Below are 21,512 nucleotides of genomic sequence, written 5' to 3'. Positions count from 1 at the left end.
ACAAGTCCATGCTGACTGTTACTTGTCATTTTATTATCTTCTAGGTGTTTGCAAATTGATTGCTTAATTATGCTACTGATCAGCGAAGGCTGAGTGTGCGGAGCGACGGACTAACCCGAGTGTCCATCTCCAGCAACAACAAAAAATAAGTTAGGGTCAGAGTATTTAAGTTTCACATGAGAGCCAGGGAGAGGCAGGGGGCCAGGGAGCTCCACATTAGTCCTATTTAAAAAAAACAAAAACAAAAAACCACCAAGGGAATTCCCAGAGTTAAAAAAAAACTTTGGCCCAGACCCTCAAAAGTATTTTGGTTCCTAATTTCCACTGATTCCAATGGAAGTTAGGAGCCTAAATAAGTTTGAGGCTCTGGGCCTTTGTTACCAAGCAATGTCAGAGCTAAAGTCTCTTACAAGTTTAAAAGTAACGGACCCCAGCTGAGTGCCTATGTCACTGCCTTGTGAGCAGCAGCATTGCCATCTAAAGTGGTCTCCGCTGGCTTTGGAGGTTAGCTCCTCCCGGAGGTCTGTGGCTAACGCTGCCTTGTCACCCCACTCTGATAGTTCTCATTTCCCCTGCATTGAGAAGGATGTGGCTACTTGGGGGGTGGGGGCTACTTGTTTCACACCTCCCTGAAGATGAGAGGGGTGGGCAGGAACTGAGTTCACACCCTTCCTCCTGCTATGGGTGTTAAGGTGACTTGCAAAGGGGGAAACAAACTGTGTTTGAATTTTGTTTGTCTTTCACGTGTTTAAGAAGGACAAAGGAGGTCACCCAGTGTCTACACTCCCCCTGCATCGACCTCAGCAGGTGGCCCCTGGCTTCAGGCCATTCGGGGAGGGGATCTTAGTGCGTTGACTTAGTGGAGCGTTTACGTCTGCTGGGAACACAGTTGAGCATTGACGTGTGCACAAATAGGTGGCTGCATGGCACCTTACGTCGACCTAACTGCGGAGTGTCAAGCAGGCCTGAGTGGCCAGGGCTTGGCCATCTAGAGGGCAGAGGTAGGACTTGTAAGTTTTGAAACTGTTACACTGAAAGATGCGAATGGCTGTTACCAGCTGGGTCTAGGATCACAGACAACCACGGACCTCGTTAAAGCCAGTGGGTGCTGAGCACACCCATGCTGACAGCAAGAGCAGGCAGACCTCTTTAGGGAGTAGAAACAGCTGAGGATGATGGGGGAACCGCCCAAGGCATGAAGCCATGTGGCAGGCGGCAGCTAACCCATATGGACTGAGGAGGTCTCCCTATCTGCCAGTGCAAGGACTAGGAGACCTGAGGCCAGCTGTGTGTCGAAGAGGCAGGGGGGCAAGAAACTGAGAGCAGACAAGAAGACTGGAAAGAGGGACAGTCTCAAGGACCAGCTGAAAGCACAATAGCAGACCCTGATAGAAACCTGGAGAGAGGATTTTGGGTCTGGGGTGTGGGCAGCAAGGAGTGTTTTTGGTGCTGCGAGCAAAATAAATTGTTTCTTGCTGTTTGATTCCTTGTGTGTTCACAGACACAGGACTTGGGACAGTCTTTGTAAATCAACAGACCTGCAGCCACAGAATACCTGACTGCCAGCAATTGCTACTCCCAGCTGGAATGACCCGGGGGACCCCCAAACTTCGACTAGCCCCTGGGATCAAAAGGAACTACGTTGTACTGTAGGGGGCCCTCCCGTGGTGGTCTCTGGTGAGAACTGCTCTCAGAATGGCTCAGCTGTGTCCTACACTGCTGGCAAAGGAAGGCGAGTCCCCGGGGAAATAGTCACTTTTGAGAGCTGGGGGAACCCCCATCCGTTGAAATGGCTCAGCCTGTACATTTAGAGCCCCATCCAGTGCCCCCGTTTAAATCAATGGGAAGGCTCCCTGGGCTGCAATGGGTATTGGTCGGATCTGCCCCTTGGAGCAGGAGGATCTGAGTTCTGTCCCCGGTGTTGCCAGGAAGTTCTGAGGGGTTGGGCTGGGCAGGGCAGCGCTGGGACGCTGGCGTGTCCTGGGTAGTGCTGGCTGGGCTCCTGAGTGTATTGGACCCTGGGCAATGGGATCGCTCGCCCCTGTGACAAATAGAAGACTGTGAAAGGCAGCGAGGTGGTTTCCTGTCTGAGGGTGGCGAAGGAGGGGGTAGGCTCATAGGAACAGGTTCAGCACTGTATAAGAGAGAGAGTCCCTTGAGCTGAGCTTCACTCTGAGCCTCCCAGGGCCATCCAGGCTTTGGACCTGCAGGTAGAGTAACATCTTTAACTCTTTGGGTCAAGTCCATCCCTGGGGTAAGCTCCTTGGCGGGGGGAAGGGGTACAGCATGGAGACAGGTCAACCTTGTCTCTTCACTCAGACCTAGGGTTTTAAGAGCAGCTCATGATTTGGGGGCCACGATTTTTGGAGACCCAACTGAAAGGGGTCAGATCTTTGGGGGTGGGGAGTGCTCTTAAGGAGTCTCAAGTTACTCTCCTGAAAATCACTTGTTACTTCTGAAAATTTTGTCCTAAGGAAATAAAACATGTCTGTATTTTAACTTCAAAAAGAAACAAAGGAAAGCTTTTGCCCAGACACATTCTTGGTGGCAACTCTTGCCCCAGCCTGTAAAGGTCTCTGCTTGTTTACAAGGGTTCCTGCTATCTGGATACCCATCCCTCTCCTGAGGTGGCTCAGGGGAGTCTCCATAGATGACCTCAATCGCCTTGGAACAAGGGAGCCAGGGCAGGCATTTCTTTTGGTTGATGATGAGATTCTCACGGAATTTTCTTCCTGTCCCCCAGGTGAAGATGACATTTCTGCTGATCGCCGTGACTTACCTTTGCGCTCACACGTTGATGGACATCCCTCAGGTAATTCAATCTATGCTGTAAGGTTGGTAAGACCCAATGCTGTCTAGTTATGTATCTTAAAGCTTTGCGCTGACCCTAGTACCTGATAACTTTCCTTCTAAAAGAACTTGGCAATGGTAAGGTCCCTAGGGGGACTTCCTGGAGTCTCTGGCTCCTCTCCCTTCTGAGGTTATAGAAAGCTCTGCTGGGAGCAGGGTTTTCTCTTGGTTTATTTGTGGAGGAAGCACTAGAGGAGGTGGAAGGGACTGGCTGATGCTGTGAATGTTGTCCTGGGTTTGGTGGAGAAGCTCTGTTCAAGAGGAAGGTTCTGCAGGGTTTCCTAATGGTGGTCAGACCTGGATTATTTTAACCTCACTGCAGAGCAGATGCCGTCACCCGGGAAATGCTTTGTACCAGGGCTTAAATTTAGCTAGAGCTGTCCGGGCTGGAACTCTGGTCAATATATTCAACCCCGTAGGAGCCTCGGCATGCCCCATGGAGCTGAAACCCTGAGCCCCAGTGTCCCCCACTCCTGTGGGGCTAAAGTCCCAGCGCCCCTTCCCCCACTGCAGGGCTGAAGCCTCAAGTCCTGGTGCTCTCCCACATAGGGCCCCGAGACCCCCGCCCCCAACTCCGCGAGCTGAAGCCCAGAGTCCCAAATGGGGGTAGGGTATGGGGGGCTCCAGGAAAGTCTCTGAGAATTTAAGCTCTTCTTTGTAACCGGATCTTATGCACTTTGTGTTCTGCTTCGACTACTGAATCTGTTTCTAAATGAAGGGAGAATCTGGGTATTTGTGGCAGACAAGAATATCACATGTTCCTTATGGACAATGCTGGGCTTAGATCCCACTCTCCAGCTGTAAAGGCCCTGAGAGGGTCAGTTTCTGGGTGAACTCTGGCCCCTAGAGGGAGAGGAGTTTCTGCCACATCAGCTACTCAGGACCTGGAACACTCAGATATCTTGAAATCCATGGGATCTGCTCATTCACATGAAGATCCTGACCCTCAGCAATGCTTGGCTCCCATCTATCTCCCAAGAGAGTCATGCCTCCCTCTGCTGACCCAGCCATCTCTGCGTCAAGAAACCCTGCTGGGGGGGTAGACAGCAGAGAGTGTAACATGGAGCTTGTGAAAGCTGCCCCCCACCAGTGATAGCTGGTATGAGAAACTCCCCGTGGGTGTGCAGATGCTCATGCAGCTGGAGAGCTGTGACCCTTTTCGACCCAGGTGCCCCGATGCCCAGAGAGCCCCAGCTGTGCAGAGATTACAGACAGGGGCTTTGGTGGGGTCAGAGGAGAGAGGATTACACTGAGTAGATTCAATCACCTTCCACCAGCAAAATCTGGGCCATTTTGTTGGGTTTTCTGTGCTCGCTGCAGAGAGACAAAGGGCACAATGTGACCCGCATCATCTTTGCAGAGGTGGCCTCCATACCTCTGCCTCCTTCGAAGACCATAGCTCTCAGGCTGTGTTCTGTAGACCACAGGTGGGCAATGGAGCATCATCAGGGGGCTCATAGAATCAGAGAACCTAGATATGGGCAAGCTCTGTTAGACCGTTCAGTCCATCCCTGGGGCGGAGGGGGGCAATACTGGGTTGTTCCTGACAGCACGCTTACTGGGCCTTTGCACAGTGTAATTTTACCTAATGACGGGGCTTCCACCGCTTCCCTTGGGTCACTATTCCCCAGCTGAACTGACCACACTTTCTATTAAGGCTACATCTACAGATAGCTTATAAAGGGTTAACAGGTGGGTCAGTAGATGTTCTAAACAGGACATGAGTATCAGATGCTATGAGCAAACTATTGACTCTGAGGCAACCTATAACAATTGATTAACCATCTATTTTAAAACATCTGTTGATCAGTTATTAATGCTTCATAAGTGGTTCATAAATGGTTGATAGGTTTGGCAGTCCCACTCCTATTTCCCTAGCAGAATGTTTGTTTTTCCTGATCTTTGCTGCTTCCACCCCAATAATTTCCCTGTGAGTCGAACTAATCCACTGTAAAAAGATCTAGGCCAGCCTTGACAAAATCCATGGGTGGTTTCACTTGCCCATCTGAAGACTCCATGGAGGACCCTCATTCGCAGAAAGGGCTGAGCTCTGAAAATCAGACTCCTCTGAAGCACCTGCAGTTGGCCCCCGCCCCCCCAATCACTTGTCACTTATAAAGAAAAAAATTAGGCTTAAAGTCACCTTGCATGTCACGGTGTGAAACCATAATATGCACAGCAAGTATCTGCATCTGAAGAATCCTCCGTGAAGTCTCGCAATGAAATCCTCATGGTCCAAAGAGACATACGGAGGTGAGAAAGGAAAGTGAAACAGAAATACTGTGTGTGTGGCGGGGCGGTGGGGGTGGAGAGGTCAAGGGGGACACTCTCTCTCTCTCTCACACACACACACACACACTCGTGAGCCCTGTGTTTTCAGAATTTCCTAAGTATAAACAAGTAATGAGTAGGGCCCTACCAAACTCAGGGTCCATTTTGGTCAATTTCACGGTGGTAGAATTTTAAAAATCGTAAATTTCATGATTTCAGCTATTTCAATGGGAAATTTCGTAGTGCTGCAGTTGTAGGGGTCCTGACCCATAAGGGAGTTGTGTGGGGTTTGCAAGGTTAGGGCAGGGGGGTGCTACCCTTCCTTCTGCACGGCTGCTGCTGGGGGAGCTGCCTTCAGAGCTGGGCGCCCGGCTAACAGCCGCTGCTCTCTGGCCGCCCAGCTCTGAAGGCAGCACAGAAGTAAGGGTGATGATACTGCGACCTTCCTAAAATAACCTTGTGACCCCCCCTGCAACTCCTTTTTGGGTCAGGACCCCCAATTTGAGAAATACCAGTCTCCCCTGTGAAATCTGTATAGTATAGGGTAAAAGCACAAAAAAGATCAGATTTCATGGGGGGAGACCAGATTTCACAGTCTGTGACATGTTTTTCATGGCTGTGAAGTTGGTAGGGCCCTACCTATGGGTTTGTTTGGTAAGGGTCTCTCTCTCTCTCTCTCTCTCTCTCAAGCCTTGTTTATACCAGGGAAATTCAGAAAAAATGTCTCATGGTGGCTGGCCCAGCCCAGTTCCATTGGTGCCAGCTATGCTGGGAGCCCTGCAGCCAGGCAGCCATCCACCCCTGGTGTTTTATATGCTGTGTTGTTCCAGGTGACTTGCCAGCCGGTGCTGGACATGGCATATGATGCTTTTGATGACCGCTATATTGGCTGCACAGAAGATATGGAAAATATAATCAAATCTAAACTGCTGCAGAAAGAGAAGTCAACGCACAAGGTGTTTAGCAAAAGATGGGAAGCTGCAAAAAAACAATGGAATGAGAAGAAGAAAAACCTCTCTCTGCCTAAAGAGTTTAAGGATGAGAATGGAATAGCAATCCTGGCCTATACCAGTGGAAATCGGATATCTCTGCACAAGGAGTTCAACAAAGCTGTGAGAGAGGCTGGTAAATCCCGAACATATTATCTCAAACATTTCCCATTCAAAGCCCTTCATTTTTATTTGACCAGAGCGTTGCAGCTCCTGAAGAGAGACTGTGCTGAGATGTACGAGACGGAGGTGTACAGGGGAGTCCATTCTCACCGCTACAAGAAGAGAGGTAGCATGGTCCGGTTTGGGACATTTACCTCTTCATCTGTAGACTGGGCCATAGCTCAGAGATTTGGCTCGGCCACATTTTTCACCATCCGGACGTGCTTCGGGGTCCCCATTGCAGACTTCTCTTATATCCAAGACGAAAAAGAAGTGCTGATTCCTGTCTATGAGAGATTTAGGGTGTTCAACTTCACCCAGGACAAGAACGGCAACGCATTTGTCCTCCACAGCACAAACCGGACCTTCAGCCGTTACAACTGTGCCTACATAGAAGGTCAGTAGGAGACTTTGGGTCCAATTCTCCCCACCCTAGGTTGTCACTTCAGTGGTGCCGTCTCTTGGGGTATTTTTATCACAAGTCTCATGTTAGTTGGGTTTCTTCTTAAAGCCCCTGCTCCTGGAGTCAGGTCATTTATGGGACAATCTCAGATGGTGCAAAAAGGCTGCATCCTGGCTGGAGGTGGCTAGCAGAGAATTTCTCTTGTGGGTGTAAAGGCAGCATAAGATGCTTCTGTGTTAGCTGCTTCCACCCCACATCTGCTGGGCGGGTGGGGTTTCTGAGGGCAGGGAGGGGGCAGGGCAGAGAGGAATTTACAACTTTCCCCACACAAGTGTGGGGGGTGATGAATGTCCCTCAGCCGTCACTAAGCCGTCTCCCATTCTGGTGCTAGGCAGGCTGGGGGAGAGGCTGGACGTGTTTTAGAATTGACTGGGCAAGTCATGAGGGGGCCTTTCTAACTCCATGAGCCAGGCTGGGAAGAGATTTGTTACTGACCGGGCAAGAAGAAGAAAATTATGATCTGTATTCTAGTAGCGCCTAGAGTGAGATCAGGGGCCGGTTGTGCTGGGTGCTGTACAAACACACAGCCCTGCCCTGAAGAGCACACAGTCTAAATGGGCAAAACAGACAACAGGTGGGAGAAAGGAAGGATCCTTGCTCCTATTTTACCAATGGGAAAGGGAGGCACCGGCTAGATGAAGTGACCTAGCCACGATCTCCCAGGGAGTCTGGTGCAGGGCCAGGGACTGAACCCATATCTCCTGAGCACCCGCCCATGGTCTTAGCCACACACCCATTTTCCTGTTCCTCCGCTGGGCTAATGGAGTGTGTCCGCAGTGCAGCACACGGCGACATCTCTCCGACTGCCCTCTTCCCACACCTTCCTTGCAAGGGTTCAGCGCATTCTGGCAGCACCCCGGAATGGAGGCAGAACCCCCATTGCACAGGTCGCTAATCAATGGCAGAGATGGTGATTCCCAGCCTCATCACAAACAATAACCCTTCCTCAGTGGGTGAGCTGTTCCTTCTATGTCTGCAAAGAGACATGGTGGGTGCTCCCAGTATCTTCAGCGTGCGGGTCTCCAACATCTGGCTTGTTCTAGCTCTCATCTACCAATGAATCCCAGTGACCATTTTACTGTGAATGCAACCCAGCTGGCTGGCAGGGGAGCTGCCATTTCTGGGGCGTTCTGTCCCGGGGCTTTCCCAATGAGGTCACTAAGCAGGCTGAGTCAGACTGCAATTAACACCGGCCTTCTCTTTGCGTTTCAGGAAAGAAAGGGCGAGGGGGGGCCTTGCGCTTGAAAGGATTTCACACATCCGGAGCACTTCGGGCTGGGCGTGCCGAAGCAGAGGCAGAAACCACGTGAAATGTTTGCTTTGCTCCTTTTCAGTCTCTTGTGCAGCCCACTTGTGTTCCAATATGCTATTAAACAGCCAGGGCTTGATGGGTAGTCACGATGTTAAGCTGACCTTTCCCAGCTTGGGAACTTGCAGCCTGCCAGTGATTTGTCAACAGATCACCACGAGAGGGCATGGGAGATCTTCCGCTGGATTCGCTTGCTGCATTTACAGCCAAAGCCTCCTGTTTTGCAGTATTTACTGTGTCCATCTCATTTAATAGGTAACTCTGAACCCCGGCTTTATGTCCTCTGGGTTGCAGACATGAGCAGCATGTTGTCTGCTGGGATGATTTTGCTGTACTGAGCTTATGTTTGATGCAACTTGTTTAATAAATTTGCTATAATTAACGAGAAGTACAGGGTCCTGACACCCCATTTCGTCACAAGTTCTAACTAGGCTGCTATGTAGGTATCCAGCCTTTCCCCCCACATCTCTTGTGGCGGGTCCGAAAAAGGGACTGGTGGGTGGAATAGCCCATCCATCATTGTTTGGTCCATGAACTAAGTCTAATTTACAACTCACCAATTCTGGTTCATTCATGTCCAGTCCCACGCTTTTCTTGTTTACCAGGCATAAGCTTCACACAGCCCATGAATTCTATCAGGAGACCTTTTTGTTTAGACTAACTTTGCGTGTGTTCCTTTGGCACCTTTTCCCATTGACATTTGTTGATTTCAATTGTCCTTACATCTCTTGACCTTTCTCACAGTTGGGCTCACAGTCTAGGTAAATTTCTAAGCCCAAGTATCCCAACACGTACCAGCCCCCTGTTATCAATGCAACAGAGCCCACTCAGAATGACAGGGCCATATTCAATCGATCATAAGGTCTCCTCCCGCTGCTCATCACTGTAGTACGTGAGCGCATACCTCATAAAAGTGAGGTAATAGTGAAGTCCCTAGTGGCTTTCATGGAGGCTCTCTTTCTTCTCCATCTGCTGCTCTAGCTCTCACCTTCACAGATTTGAAGGCCAGGAGGGAGCATTATGATCAGACTCCGACCTGTGACACTACATACAGAGTCTCCCCCAGAGAGGCCAATCATCTCTCTTTGAGCTGCAGCATGTCCTTTAGAGAAACATCCAGGCTCCATGTAAATGGAGAATCCTCCGTGGCCTGTGGCAAACTGTTCCAAAGGTTAATTGCCCTCCCTGTTAAAATGTGTCGTCTTTTCTGTTTGACCTTTGCTAACTCCAGCTTCCAGCCAGTGGATCTCATTGCGCCTTTGTCTGCTAGATTAAACCTGGTAGTTTGATGGATTGTATTTATGAAAACATTGATCAAATTTGGAGCATGGAAGGGAGGAAAAAAACATCCCGCGTAAACTTTAAAGGTGACTCTGAAAAGGAAAATAAGCAGCAGAACAAACCCTTTGTCATGGAGAAAGAAAGGTGGTGTTATCCTTCACCCACTCATTGGCAAAGGTTTTTCCTGTTTTAGTTTTACGTTTGAGATTCAGGTCTTGGCCACAGGAGAATTGGGAGATTGCTGACAACACAAAAACCAAGGAAGTGAAATCTGATAGAGATGATTTAAAACTCCTTTAACATAATCTTTGACTTGGGTGCCCCCATCTGCATCTGAAGTCATTGAGGGACTTAAATCAGGTTTTTGGGGTTTTTTTTTATTTTCTATACCTATTTAACTCAAATGTCTGACAGACACTTGGGAGAAAAACTCTCTGTGTGTAAATCCTGATGCCCTTTCACTGAGCGATGAAAAGAATCCCACTCTAGTTCTCCCCTTCTCCAAGGAGTTCTCTAGCAGCAGCAACAACAACAAAAAGGCTTGATATTCTCCACATTTCTGAAGTACAAAAAGAACCAAGCAGAATTTTAAAAGATTCAGGTCTCCTTTGTCCATCTTAAAGAAGTGAAAGACAAAATACAAAACAGTTTGTTTCCCCCTTTGCAAGTCACCTTAACCCCAGTAGCAGGAGGAAGGGTGTGAACTCAGTTCCTGCCCACCCCTCTCATCTTCAGGGAGGTGTGAAGCCAGCAGCCCCCAACCCCTAGTAGCCACATCCTTCTCAATGCAGGGGAAATGAGAACTATCAGAGTGGGGTGACAAGGCAGCGTTAGCCACAGACCTCCGGGAGGAGCTAACCTCCAAAGCCAGCGGAGACCATTTTAGATGGCAATGCTGCTGCTCACAAGGAGTGACACAGGCACTCAGCTGGGGTCTGTTACTTTTAAACCTTTAAGAGACTTTAGCTTTGACATCGCTTGGTAACAAAGGCCCAGAGCCTCAAACTTATTTACGCTCCTAACTTCCACTGGAATCAGTGGAAATTAGGAACCGAAATACTTTTGAGGGTCTGGGCCAAAATTTTTTTTTCCTCTGGGAATTCCCTTGGGTTTTTAACGCACCCCGGGCCTCAACACGAACAGGAACAGAGGGCGGGCCAGAAGCCTAAAATCGGTCATGGAAACCTCTCAAAAAATGCATGGTGACGAAGAGTATCAAAGTATATACTACTAGCCTCCCTCTGAGTTTCAGTGAGGGACCAGCAGCCCCCTCACATAAGGTTCTATTCAATACATCTACAAGATATCGCCTTAAATAAATAACATGTAGAAAAACATCTGCCGTATGATAAGTTAAGTGCTGTCGAATGTCGTTGCTGTGGTTAACGCTGTCCAGGCTGCTAAGCTATTCCAGCTGCTCAGGGCTGCTGTTCAAGTACGCAGGGACAAAATAAAGGCCAAGGCACAAAACAAGATTAAACTAGCTAGAGTCATAAAGGGTAAGAAGAAAACTTTCTACAAATATATTAGAAGCCAGGGAAAGACCAATGGCAGGGCAGGCCTGTTACTCAATGAGCGGGGTGAACAATAACAGAAAATGTGGAAATGGAAGAAATGCTAAATGACTTTTTTGGTTCAGTTTTCACCAAAAAGGTGAGTAGCCGTTGGCCGTCTAACATAATGAATGCAAGTGAAAAAGAGGTGGGTTCAGAGGCTAAAATAGGGAAAGAACTAATTAAAAATTACTTAGACAAGCTAGACGTCTTCAAGTCACCAGGGCCTGATGAAATACATCCTAGAATACTCAAGGAGCTGAGTGAGGAGATATCTGAGCCACTAGCGATTATCTTCAAAAAGTCATGGAAGACGGGAGAGATTCCAGAGGACTGGAAAAGGGCAAATATAGTGCCCATCTATAAAAAGGTGAATAAGGACAACCCTGGAAATTACAGACCAGTCAGCTTAACTTCTGTACCCAGAAAGATAATGGAACAACTAATTAAGCAATCAATTTGCAAACACTTAGAAGATAAGTTGCTGCTCTTAACTACAAAAAAGAAGCTTACAAGAAGTGGAAGATTGGACAAATGACCAGGGATGAGTATAAAAATATTTCTCGGGCTTGCAGGAGTGAAATCAGGAAGGCCAAATCACACCTGGAGTTGCAGCTAGCAAGAGATGTTAAGAGTAACAAGAAGGGTTTCTTCAGGCATGTTAGCAACAAGAAAAAAGTCAAGGAAAGTGTGGGCCCCTTACTGAATGAGGGAGGCAACCTCGTGACAGAGGATGTGGAAAAAGCTAATGTACTCAATGCTTTTTTTGCCTCTGTCTTCACGAACAAGGTCAGCTCCCAGACTACTGCACTGGGCAGCACAGCATGGGGAGGAGGTGACCAGCCCTCTGTGGAGAAAGAAGTGGTTCGGGACTATTTAGAAAAGCTGGACGTGCACAAGTCCATGGGGCCAGATGTGTTGCATCCGAGAGTGCTAAAGGAGTTGGCGGATGTGATTGCAGAACCATTGGCCATTATCTTTGAAAACTCATGGCGATTGGAGGAGGTCCCAGATGACTGGAAAAAGGCTAATGTAGTGCCCATCTTTAAAAAAGGGAAGAAAGAGGATCCTGGGAACTACAGGCCAGTCAGCCTCACCTCAGTCTCTGGAAAAATCATGGAGCAGGTCCTCAAGGAATCAATTCTGAAGCACTTAGAGGAGAGGAAAGTGATCAGGAATAGTCAGCATGGATTAACCAAGGGCAAGTCATGCCTGACTGATCTAATTGCCTTCTATGACGAGATAACTGGCTCTGTGGATGAAGGGAAAGCAGTGGACGTGTTGTTCCTTGACTTTAGCAAAGCTTTTGACACGGTCTCCCACAGTATTCTTGTCAGCAAGTTAAAGAAGTATGGGCTGGATGAATGGACTGTAAGGTGGATAGAAAGCTGGCTAGATTGTCGGGCTCAACGGGTAGTGATCAATGGCTCCATGTCTAGTTGGCAGCCGGTATCAAGTGGAGTGCCCCAGGTGTCAGTCCTGGGGCCGGTTTTGTTCAATATCTTCATAAATGATCTGGAGGATGGTGTGGATTGCACCCTCAGCAAGTTTGCAGATGACACTAAACTGGAAGGAGTGGTAGATACGCTGGAGGGTAGGGCTAGGATACAGAGGGACCTAGACAAATTGGAGGATTGGGCCAAAAGAAATCTGATGAGGTTCCACAAGGAAAAGTGCAGAGTCCTGCACTTAGGATGGAAGAATCCAATGCACCGCTACAGACTAGGGACCGAATGGCTCGGCAGCAGTTCTGCAGAAAAAGACCTAGGGGTTACAGTGGATGAGAAGTTGGAGATGAGTCAACAGTGTGCCCTTGTTGCCAAAAAGGCCAATGGCATTTTGGGATGTATAAGTAGGGGCATTGCCAGCAGATCGTGATCGTTCCCCTCTATTTGACATTGGTGAGGCCTCATCTGGAGTACTGTGTCCAGTTTTGGGCCCCACACTATAAGAAGGATGCGGAAAAATTGGAAAGAGTCCAGCGAAGGGCAACAAAAATGATTAGGGGTCTGGAACACATGACTTCTGAGGAGAGGCTGAGGGAACTGGGGATGTTTAGTCTTCAGAAGAGAAGAATGAGGGGGGATTTGATAGCTGGTTTCAACTACCTGAAAGGGGGTTCCAAAGAGGATGGCTCTAGACTGTTCTCAGTGGTAGCAGATGACAGAATAAGGAGGAATGGTCTCAAGTTGCAGTGGGGCAGATTTAGGTTGGATATTAGGAAAAACTTTTTCACTACGAGGGTGGTGAAACACTGGAATGGGTTGCCTAGGGAGGTGGTGGAATCTCCTTCCCTAGACGTTTTTAAGGTCAGGTTTGACAAAGCCCTGGCTGGGATGATTTAATTGGGGATGGGTCCTGCTTTTGAGCAGGGGGTTGGACTAGATGACCTCCTGAGGTCCCTTCCAACCCTGATATTCTATGATAAGTGAACTTCTGTACCCGGAAAGATAATTACAGCAACTAATTAAGCAATCAATTTGCAAACACTTAGAAGATAAGAAGGTGATAAGTAACAGTCAACACGGATTTGTCAAAAACAAATTGTGTCAAATGAACCTAATATATTTCTTTGACAGGATGACATGCCTTGGGGATACAGGGGAGGTGGTAGATGTGGTATATCTTGAGTTTAGTAAAGCTTTTGATGCTGTCTCACATGACCGTCTCATAAACAAACTAGGGAAATGCAACCTAGATGGAGCTACTATAAGGTGGGTGCATAACTGGTTGGAAAACTGTTCCCAGAGGGTAGTTATCAGTGGTTCACAGTCAACCTGGAAGGCCATTACTGGTGCTACAGCAAGATGACTGAGACAGAGAGAGGAAATGTGTAAAAATTTAGTCTGAGGTTTGGAAAGGACACAAATGTGGGGTTTTACAGTGGAAAGGCGGTGTTCTCTCCTTGAGAATCAGGCATTTATTTGGACTTGCATTCGAAAAGGGGATTCGGTCCTTAAAAGAGAAAACGTGAACCACTGAGAATGTGGCTGTATCCCCCCAAATGTGTCAAAGCTCAGATATTTTTTGGCAATGTCAATCTACCATGGAAGAGCCATTTGAACCAAAGAAGCATCACCCGGCCCTTTGTTGTTAATAGAAATATGAAGGGTGTTTAGATTCATTTTCTACCCACCCATTCAGTACATACCTCACACCCCTATGTTTCGTACCCATTCACGCTGTGCGCACATCCATCCCATCAGCCCCAGGAACAGCTCAGTGGTCACCCCACCAAACCAACCCCTCAGCTGCACCAAGGGAGGGAGAGCACCGCCCCCACCCTCCCCTTTACGGGCAAAGGCCAGGGGAGTGATGGCATTTCCATGTGTTCAGTGGATGTCCCTATTACTCCCCATTCCTGACCCTATCCCTGCTTTCCCTGAGCAGGACACTGCCATGCCCTCGTCCCCATGTCACTGGCTCTCCCCCGGGATCCAAATTCCAATGCCTGGCTCCTTTACCGTGGCCAGAAAAATCTGCCCCCAAAGACCCAACGCCCCAGCAGACCCTCTAAACAAGGGATCAGCTCAGCAGGCGAACAGGAGATGCAAGCAGGGGAGTTTTTCAGGGCATAGCTGTGGATCTGGTGCATGGAGGTAAAGGGACTTGGTGAGTTGTGTGTGGGCCTGTTTGCTGTTTGTCTCCGTGTGGGTCATGTGGCTGCGGTTTGGGTCCCTGACTGGGCGAGGTGACAGAGGTCTGTGTGTTTGTGTCTCCGACAAGGTCGCCTAGGATCAGCCCTGGTGTTTGATGTTTGAGTCGTCGATCACTCCGTTAGCCACGAGGCAGAACTAAGCAGACCGGCACAGGGTGTATAAAGTAGTTAGTTGCCGAGCAAACACTTGACCAGGCACTTGGGTGAGGTACTGAACTATTCAGCTGTGTCATTATTGTAGCCCCATTCCCTAGGATGCAGTCGACAGACCAGCCGGGCCTGTTGGGTTCTGTGTATTGTGCAGCAGATTAACGGCATTTATGAGTAAACGCAGCAGCACTAGGTAGAGTATTTCTACCTCCCGAAAGCCTTTAGGGAAATGTGATCACCATGTAGTGAAATCAGGATTTCCCCACAGCTACTCCCCACCCCTCCAGCTGAGAACTATATTTCAAGGAAAAAACCCAACTCCATTGTAGCTGGACTGCAGTCCGTGAGAGAGCAATTCCTGCCTGGGAAATCCCAAAAAGAAAAGGAGTATTTGTGGCACCTTAGAGACTAACCAATTTATTTGAGCATAAGCTTTTGTGAGCTACAGCTCACTTCATTGGATGCATACTGTTGAAAGTACAGAAGATCTTTTTATACACACAAACCATGAAAAAATGGGTGTTTACCACTACAAAAGGTTTTCTCTCCCCCCACCCCACTCTCCTGTTGGTAATAGCTTATCTAAAGTGATCACTCTCCTTACAATGTGTATGATAATCAAGGTGGGCCATTTCCAGCACAAATCCAAGGTTTAACAAGAAAGTCTCTGAGAGGGGGGAGGGGGTAGGAAAAAACAAGGGGAAATAGGTTACCTTGCATAATGACTTAGCCACTCCCAGTCTCTATTCAAGCCTAAGTTAACTGTATCCAATTTACAAATGAATTCCGATTCAACAGTTTCTCGCTGGAGTCTGGATGTGAAGTTTTTCTGTTGCAATATTGCAACTTTCATGTCTGTAATCGCGTGACCAGAGAGATTGAAGTGTTCTCCGACTGGTTTATGAATGTTATAATTCTTGACATCTGATTTGTATCCATTTATTCTTTTACATAGAGACTGTCCAGTTTGACCAATGTACATGGCAGAGGGGCATTGCTGGCACATGATGGCATATATCACATTGGTAGATGTGCAGGTGAACGAGCCTCTGATAGTGTGGCTGATGTTATTAGGCCCTGTGATGGTGTCCCCTGAATAGATATGTGGGCACAGTTGGCAATGGGCTTGGTTGCAAGGATAGGTTCCTGGGTTAGTGGTTCTGTTGTGTGGTATGTGGTTGCTGGTGAGTATTTGCTTCAGGTTGGGGTGGGGGTGTCTGTAGGCAAGGACTGGCCTGTCTCCCAAGATTTGTGAGAGTGTTGGGTCATCTTTCAGGATAGGTTGTAGATCCTTAATAATGCATTGGAGGGGTTTTAGTTGGGGGCTGAAGGTGACTGCTAGTGGCGTTCTGTTGTTATCTTTGTTAGGCCTGTCCTGTAGTAGGTGACTTCTGGGAACTCTTCTGGCTCTATCAATCTGTTTCTTCACTTCCGCAGGTGGGTATTGTAGTTGTAAGAATGCTTGATAGAGATCTTGTAGGTGTTTGTCTCTGTCTGAGGGGTTGGAGCAAATGCAGTTGTCTCGCAGAGCTTGGCTGTAGACAGTGGATCGTGTGGTGTGGTCAGGGTGAAAGCTGGAGGCATGTAGGTAGGAATAGCGGTCAGTTTCCACGGCATGCATCCGATGAAGTGAGCTGTAGCTCACAAAAGCTCATGCTCAAATAAATTGGTTAGTCTCTAAGGTGCCACAAGTACTCCTTTTTCTTTTTGAGAATACAGACTAACACGGCTGTTACTCTAAAAGCGGTCAGTAGGTTTCCAGTATAGGGTGATGTTTATGTGACCATCATTTATTAGCACTGTAGTGTCCAGGAAGTGGATCTCTTGTGTGGACTGGAGCAGGCTGAGGTTGATGGTGGGATGGAAATTGTTGAAATCATGGTGGAATTCCTCAAGGGCTTCTTTTCCATGGGTCCAGATGATGAAGATGTCATCAATATAGCGCAAGTAGAGTAGGGGCGTTAGGGGACGAGAGCTGAGGAAGCGTTGTTCTAAGTCAGCCATAAAAATGTTGGCATACTGTGGGGCCATGCGGGTACCCATAGCAGTGCCGCTGATTTGAAGGTATACATTGTCCCCAAATGTAAAATACTTATAGGTAAGGACAAAGTCACAAAGTTCAGCCACTAGGTTAGCCGTGACATTATCGGGGATAGTGTTCTTGATGGCTTGTAGTCCATCTTTGTGTGGACTGTTGGTCTAGAGGGCTTCTACATCCGTAGTGGCCAGGATGGTGTTATCAGGAAGATCACCGATGGATTGTAGTTTCCTCAGGAAGTCAGTGATGTCTCGAAGATAGCTGGGAGTGCTGGTAGCGTAGGGCCTGAGGAGGGAGTCTACATAGCCAGACAATCCTGATGTCAGGGTGCCAATGCCTGAGATGATGGGGTGCCCAGGATTTCCAGGTTTATGGATCTTGGGTAGTAGAATATCCCAGGTCAGGGTTCCAGGGGTGTGTCTGTGCGGATTTGATCTTGTGCTTTTTCAGGGATTTTCTTGAGCAAATGCCGTAGTTTCTTTTGGTAACCGTCAGTGGGATCAGAGGGTAATGGCTTGTAGAAAGTGGTGTTGGAGAGCTGCCGAGCAGCCTCTTGTTCATATTCTGACCTATTCATGATGACGACAGCACCTCCTTTGTTAGCCTTTTTGATTATGATGTCAGAGTTGTTTCTGAGGCTGTGGATGGCATTGTGTTCTGCACGGCTGAGGTTGTGGGGCAAGTGATGCTGCTTTTCCACAAATCCCAGTTACTGAATGCGGAACAACAGATCACAGTGAAACAATCAGGAGGATGTTTCAGTCTGGTGTGTTCTTTCCCCCCACATTGCCACTGACGCTCCTGATGGATTCTCCTACAGCCGCACCAGGGAAGTTGGAACTATGCTGAGGCCTCCGCTGATCCCCTTGACATACTTCTGTTCAAGGCTATGCAGGCAGCCACACTGCCTTAGACCCATAGATGTGTAGGGCTGAAAGGGACCTCAAGAGGTCATCTAGTGCAGCCGTGGGTGCTGAGGAAGGACCAAGTGCACTGAGATGAGCCCGGACAGGTGTTTGTCTAATCAGGGCCCCACAACCCCTTCCGCAGTGGCTGGTAGGGGAACCCCGGCCCGCCCACGAACTGAGTTCCAGTCCAGGGACCTTCTGACCAGCAGCCAAGGTCTGTTCCGTCAGACTCCTTGCTGCTGCCTCCCTTGACATCTTCCTACCACAGCCCTTTTCCAGCCTGCACAGCCTCCCTCAGCTCACCCTTTTTTCAGGGCTGGGCTCGCAGGGCTCCCCCGTGGAATCCCCCAACACAATCCCAACCAAAAGAACAAAATTAAACCAATTTCTGCCTGGCTTGGGCTTCCTCCTCACCCTGCAGCAGTCTCCCTGTTTCCCTCAGGTCTCTCCACTCTTTACTGCTAGGAGAGGGACTGCCGAGGTCTTCCCCCCTCTCTGCAGCCCCTCAAACTCCAGCCCAAATGCCCGCTAGGCTTTACCAACACTGCCTCCGGCTTCCTCCTGGCCCGAGGCAACTCACCTCTGGCCGCAGGCTTCACTGCCCCCAGCATCCTAGGCCTCCTCCTGGCTATGGGCTCTCCAGTTCTGGCTACAGGCCTCTCTCTGCCTTTAGCCCAAGGGGGGGCATCCCCAACCACCCCAGCTGGGTTTGATCACCAGTTGTGCCTTACACCCCTCCAGGTGCCACCCCACAGCCTAAAGGGGCTCAGGCTCCCGTTAAGCCCTGGTTAACCAGTGTGGGGTTTATATAACCCATCACAACAGTGTTGCCGTCCTCCATGTGCATTCGGGGGTTGGATCCTAGATGGAACCTTCCCACGGGCACCGCCAGCCCTGGAGCATGCAGTGCATGGCAGGCATATGGAGATGGCAACCCACTGACTCCCTCTGAGGTAAATGGGGGTAGTTTCTAGATATTCCCATGGGAGTAGATTGGGATCTCAGTCCCTCCTAGCTGCCTCCCTTCTATGTCCCTTGTTCCCCGGACTTGGTCTACCCAATTAATGTATCCCTTCCTGTCTTTCTTCCTAACCTCCTCCTCCCCATCTGCACACAATATATCTATGATGCTAACAAAGTCCCCAGTAAACTAAAAATGCATCTGTAATGATTACAGGACTCGCTGGTCCTCAGGAGTATCGCCCCCCCCCCCCGCAAAAAAATCATGCTGCCAGCATAACATTTGCGAAGCAACACACTGATGATAGTACCTATATGTCCCATCCCTTTCTTCCACCTTTCCTCTGTCTTGTCTCTTTAGAGGTAAGCTCCTAAGGCCAGAGACCATCTCTCAGTGTGTTTGTACAGGGCTGGGCACAATGGGGCCCTGATTCTGGCTGTGACCTCTAGGTGCTATTGTAACTCAAATGCTAATGTGACCATATGTTTCCTTTATTCTCCCAGGCAAAATGCCATGTGAAACTGAGCATGATGAATGATGCTTTTGATGTCTAGTATATAGGATGTGCTGAAGAAATGGATGGAATTGCACCTGGACTGCTAAAGGAAGAAAAGTCCGTGGCCTCAGTGTTTAGCAGGGTGTGGGACAATCAGAAAAAAAAATGGCAAAGTGTAAAAACCGAGCTTTCCCTCCCCAAAGGCTTTAAAGAGGAGCATGGAAGAGCCATAATAGCCTTTCCTGATGATGACTTTCACAGTGAGTTGAACAAGGCAGTGAGAGGGGCTGGGACATCTCGAACTCATTACATGGCCCATTTCCCGTTCAAAGCCTTTCATTATTATTTGACAAAGTCAGTGACACAGAGTTATATGGATCATTTGGCAAGCCTGGCACGATCAAATAATGCACAGTTTAACACAGTCAAATGCAAGGGAACAGGTCTAGACCAGGGGTTCTCAATATACCTGTGTTTACGGAATTAGTGAGACCATCACTGTTTTTTTAAAGGGACTGCGCAGTGCAAAAGAAACACACTTGACCCACAGCACTGCGGGCTGGGCCTCTGCTGCTTGAACTACATAACAAACGGAGTGTGGAAACACACCCAGCAACGAAACACCATCCAGGCTGGTGCCTTAAGATGCAGCCCCTACTCCCAGCTGGGAGCATCTGGGCAAACTGCTCTAGTAGGACCCTTTCAGCCACTTGGACCCCATCCTGGCTTCTGGTTTGAGACACCACGAGCAGGAGTCTTGCAGTTTCAGTGCTACGCCCAAGGGCTGGGCTCAGAGGGGATATGTCTGTTCCTGGAGGTGCTGGCAGAAGGTCTTTTCAGAGATCACTGAATGGTCCAAAATGGCAACTTAGATTTGTGGATAATTCTGCTCTGCTTTGGGATCCAGGCTACAATGGTTGACCTGGGCTGCTCCAGTCAAACATGGGGCCACCAGGACCACCCAGTGTTCTGGCAGCCCCTGCATTACTACCACTGCCCATTCAAACATCTCAAGAACCCATCTTTGGAACATCTTTGAAACCCAGCTTCACTGGATCAGTATGGCTGAAGTCACCAGAGCTACATCCATCAGCCCCCAGCAAAGACCCAGTCATTGTGGGAGGTTGCAAAAGGGCCACCATGTGGCGTAGGAGCTGCTGTTACTGGACACACTGTTCCTGGGTCAACTGCTGGTTGGGCATTATTTGTAACAACTGCTGCTGCTGGAGCTGGGGGGGCGTGCTCTGTAATCCATTTCAACATTTTCTCCGGATCCGTAACTTAGGGAGAAAGCTTCCTTATATCTTTGGGGAGGTTATTTTCCCCTCCCCTCATTCTCAACCGGCTCCCTTCTGGAATTCCAATTCATTTGCACTTTTATGCAATACAATCAAATCCAACCTTTTAATACCAGTGTTTTAAAACTTTCAGTTAATAGCACCGTGGCTCTTTACAGAGAATGGTGTATGCATTGATGAGTTCTTTGATGGCTGCTGAGTCCGATGCATGAGTGACAGTCCCTTCCACAGGTGGGGCACACCCATGCACGAGCAAGGCTCTGAATCCGAGCAGCTGATTCTTTCCTCCTCTGACGCCAGTCATCTCAAAGCTTGATCCAGTCTGTCTCGCAACTCCTCGCTCCAGCTACAAGCTGACTGCACCAACCAGAGCAGTATTCTGCACTCCTTTCCCAACCATCCACCGAGGTTCCAAAGGATGCTAAGTCATCTTTGAAAGCATCCCCAAGTCTGTGCAGTGGTCTGCCTCTCTTTCTACACCCTCCGCGAGCTCCAGAGTAAAGCACACTCTTCGGGATCTTGTAATGCGGCATTCACTTGACATGTCCAAGACCACCTGAGTTTTTTCTTACTAATCAACATTCCCCAGAATGACATACCAGCACAATTTAACACTTCCACATTTCACCCTGTCTCGCCATCTTATTCGAAGAATTTTATGCAAGCATCTGATTTGAAAAACTGTTTAATCTTTTGGTATGTTTGGCATAAGTCGTGCATGATTCTGTGCCATGTAGAAGACTAGAAAAAGCACAGGTCTCATCAACACAGATTTTCACGTTAGCTGACAATTTGTTGTTGTTCCAGGCTCCATCTTGCAAAAGGCCAAAGTTCCTGACTGCTTTGCCAATTGTACTAGTGAGCCCAGCCTAATTATCTACATTGCTGGTAACAGTAGAGCCAAGGTAGCAAAATTGCTTGGCTTTAACATCTGGGACAGGGAGGTAAAGAACCCTAGAACAGGAAGCACAGAGGATAAAATGCGGGTAGTTTTGTGGATATGTTTGGAAACTGGTGTTATTGGGAATACTCAGGAGCCCTGGCCCTAGCTCATCGTAACGTTTTGACTTTGTACAGGCCTGACCCAAAGCCCCTTGAAATCAATGGGAGTCTTTCCATTGACTT

The 21,512-nt window shown here is 48.5% G+C and overlaps 1 protein-coding gene across 1 annotated transcript; it reads left to right on the top strand.

Moving 5' to 3' along the window:
• Positions 1-2,650: 2,650 nt before the first annotated feature.
• Positions 2,651-8,252, top strand: LOC311514515 (ecto-ADP-ribosyltransferase 5-like; the record flags this gene model as incomplete). The annotated part of the gene is made up of 3 exons (XM_084617077.1): positions 2,651-2,812; positions 5,952-6,669; positions 7,948-8,252. The coding sequence occupies 3 exons, from the start codon at positions 2,651-2,653 to the stop codon at positions 8,043-8,045; spliced, it is 978 nt and encodes a 325-aa protein (XP_084473203.1). The 3' UTR covers positions 8,046-8,252.
• Between the last annotated feature and the right edge of the window lie 13,260 nt (positions 8,253-21,512).

Source organism: Lepidochelys olivacea (assembly GCF_965140295.1).
Source record: "Lepidochelys olivacea isolate rLepOli2 genome assembly, chromosome: 1".
In the NCBI taxonomy this organism is placed as follows: domain Eukaryota; kingdom Metazoa; phylum Chordata; order Testudines; family Cheloniidae; genus Lepidochelys; species Lepidochelys olivacea.
This window is presented reverse-complemented; position numbering and strand designations above follow the sequence as displayed.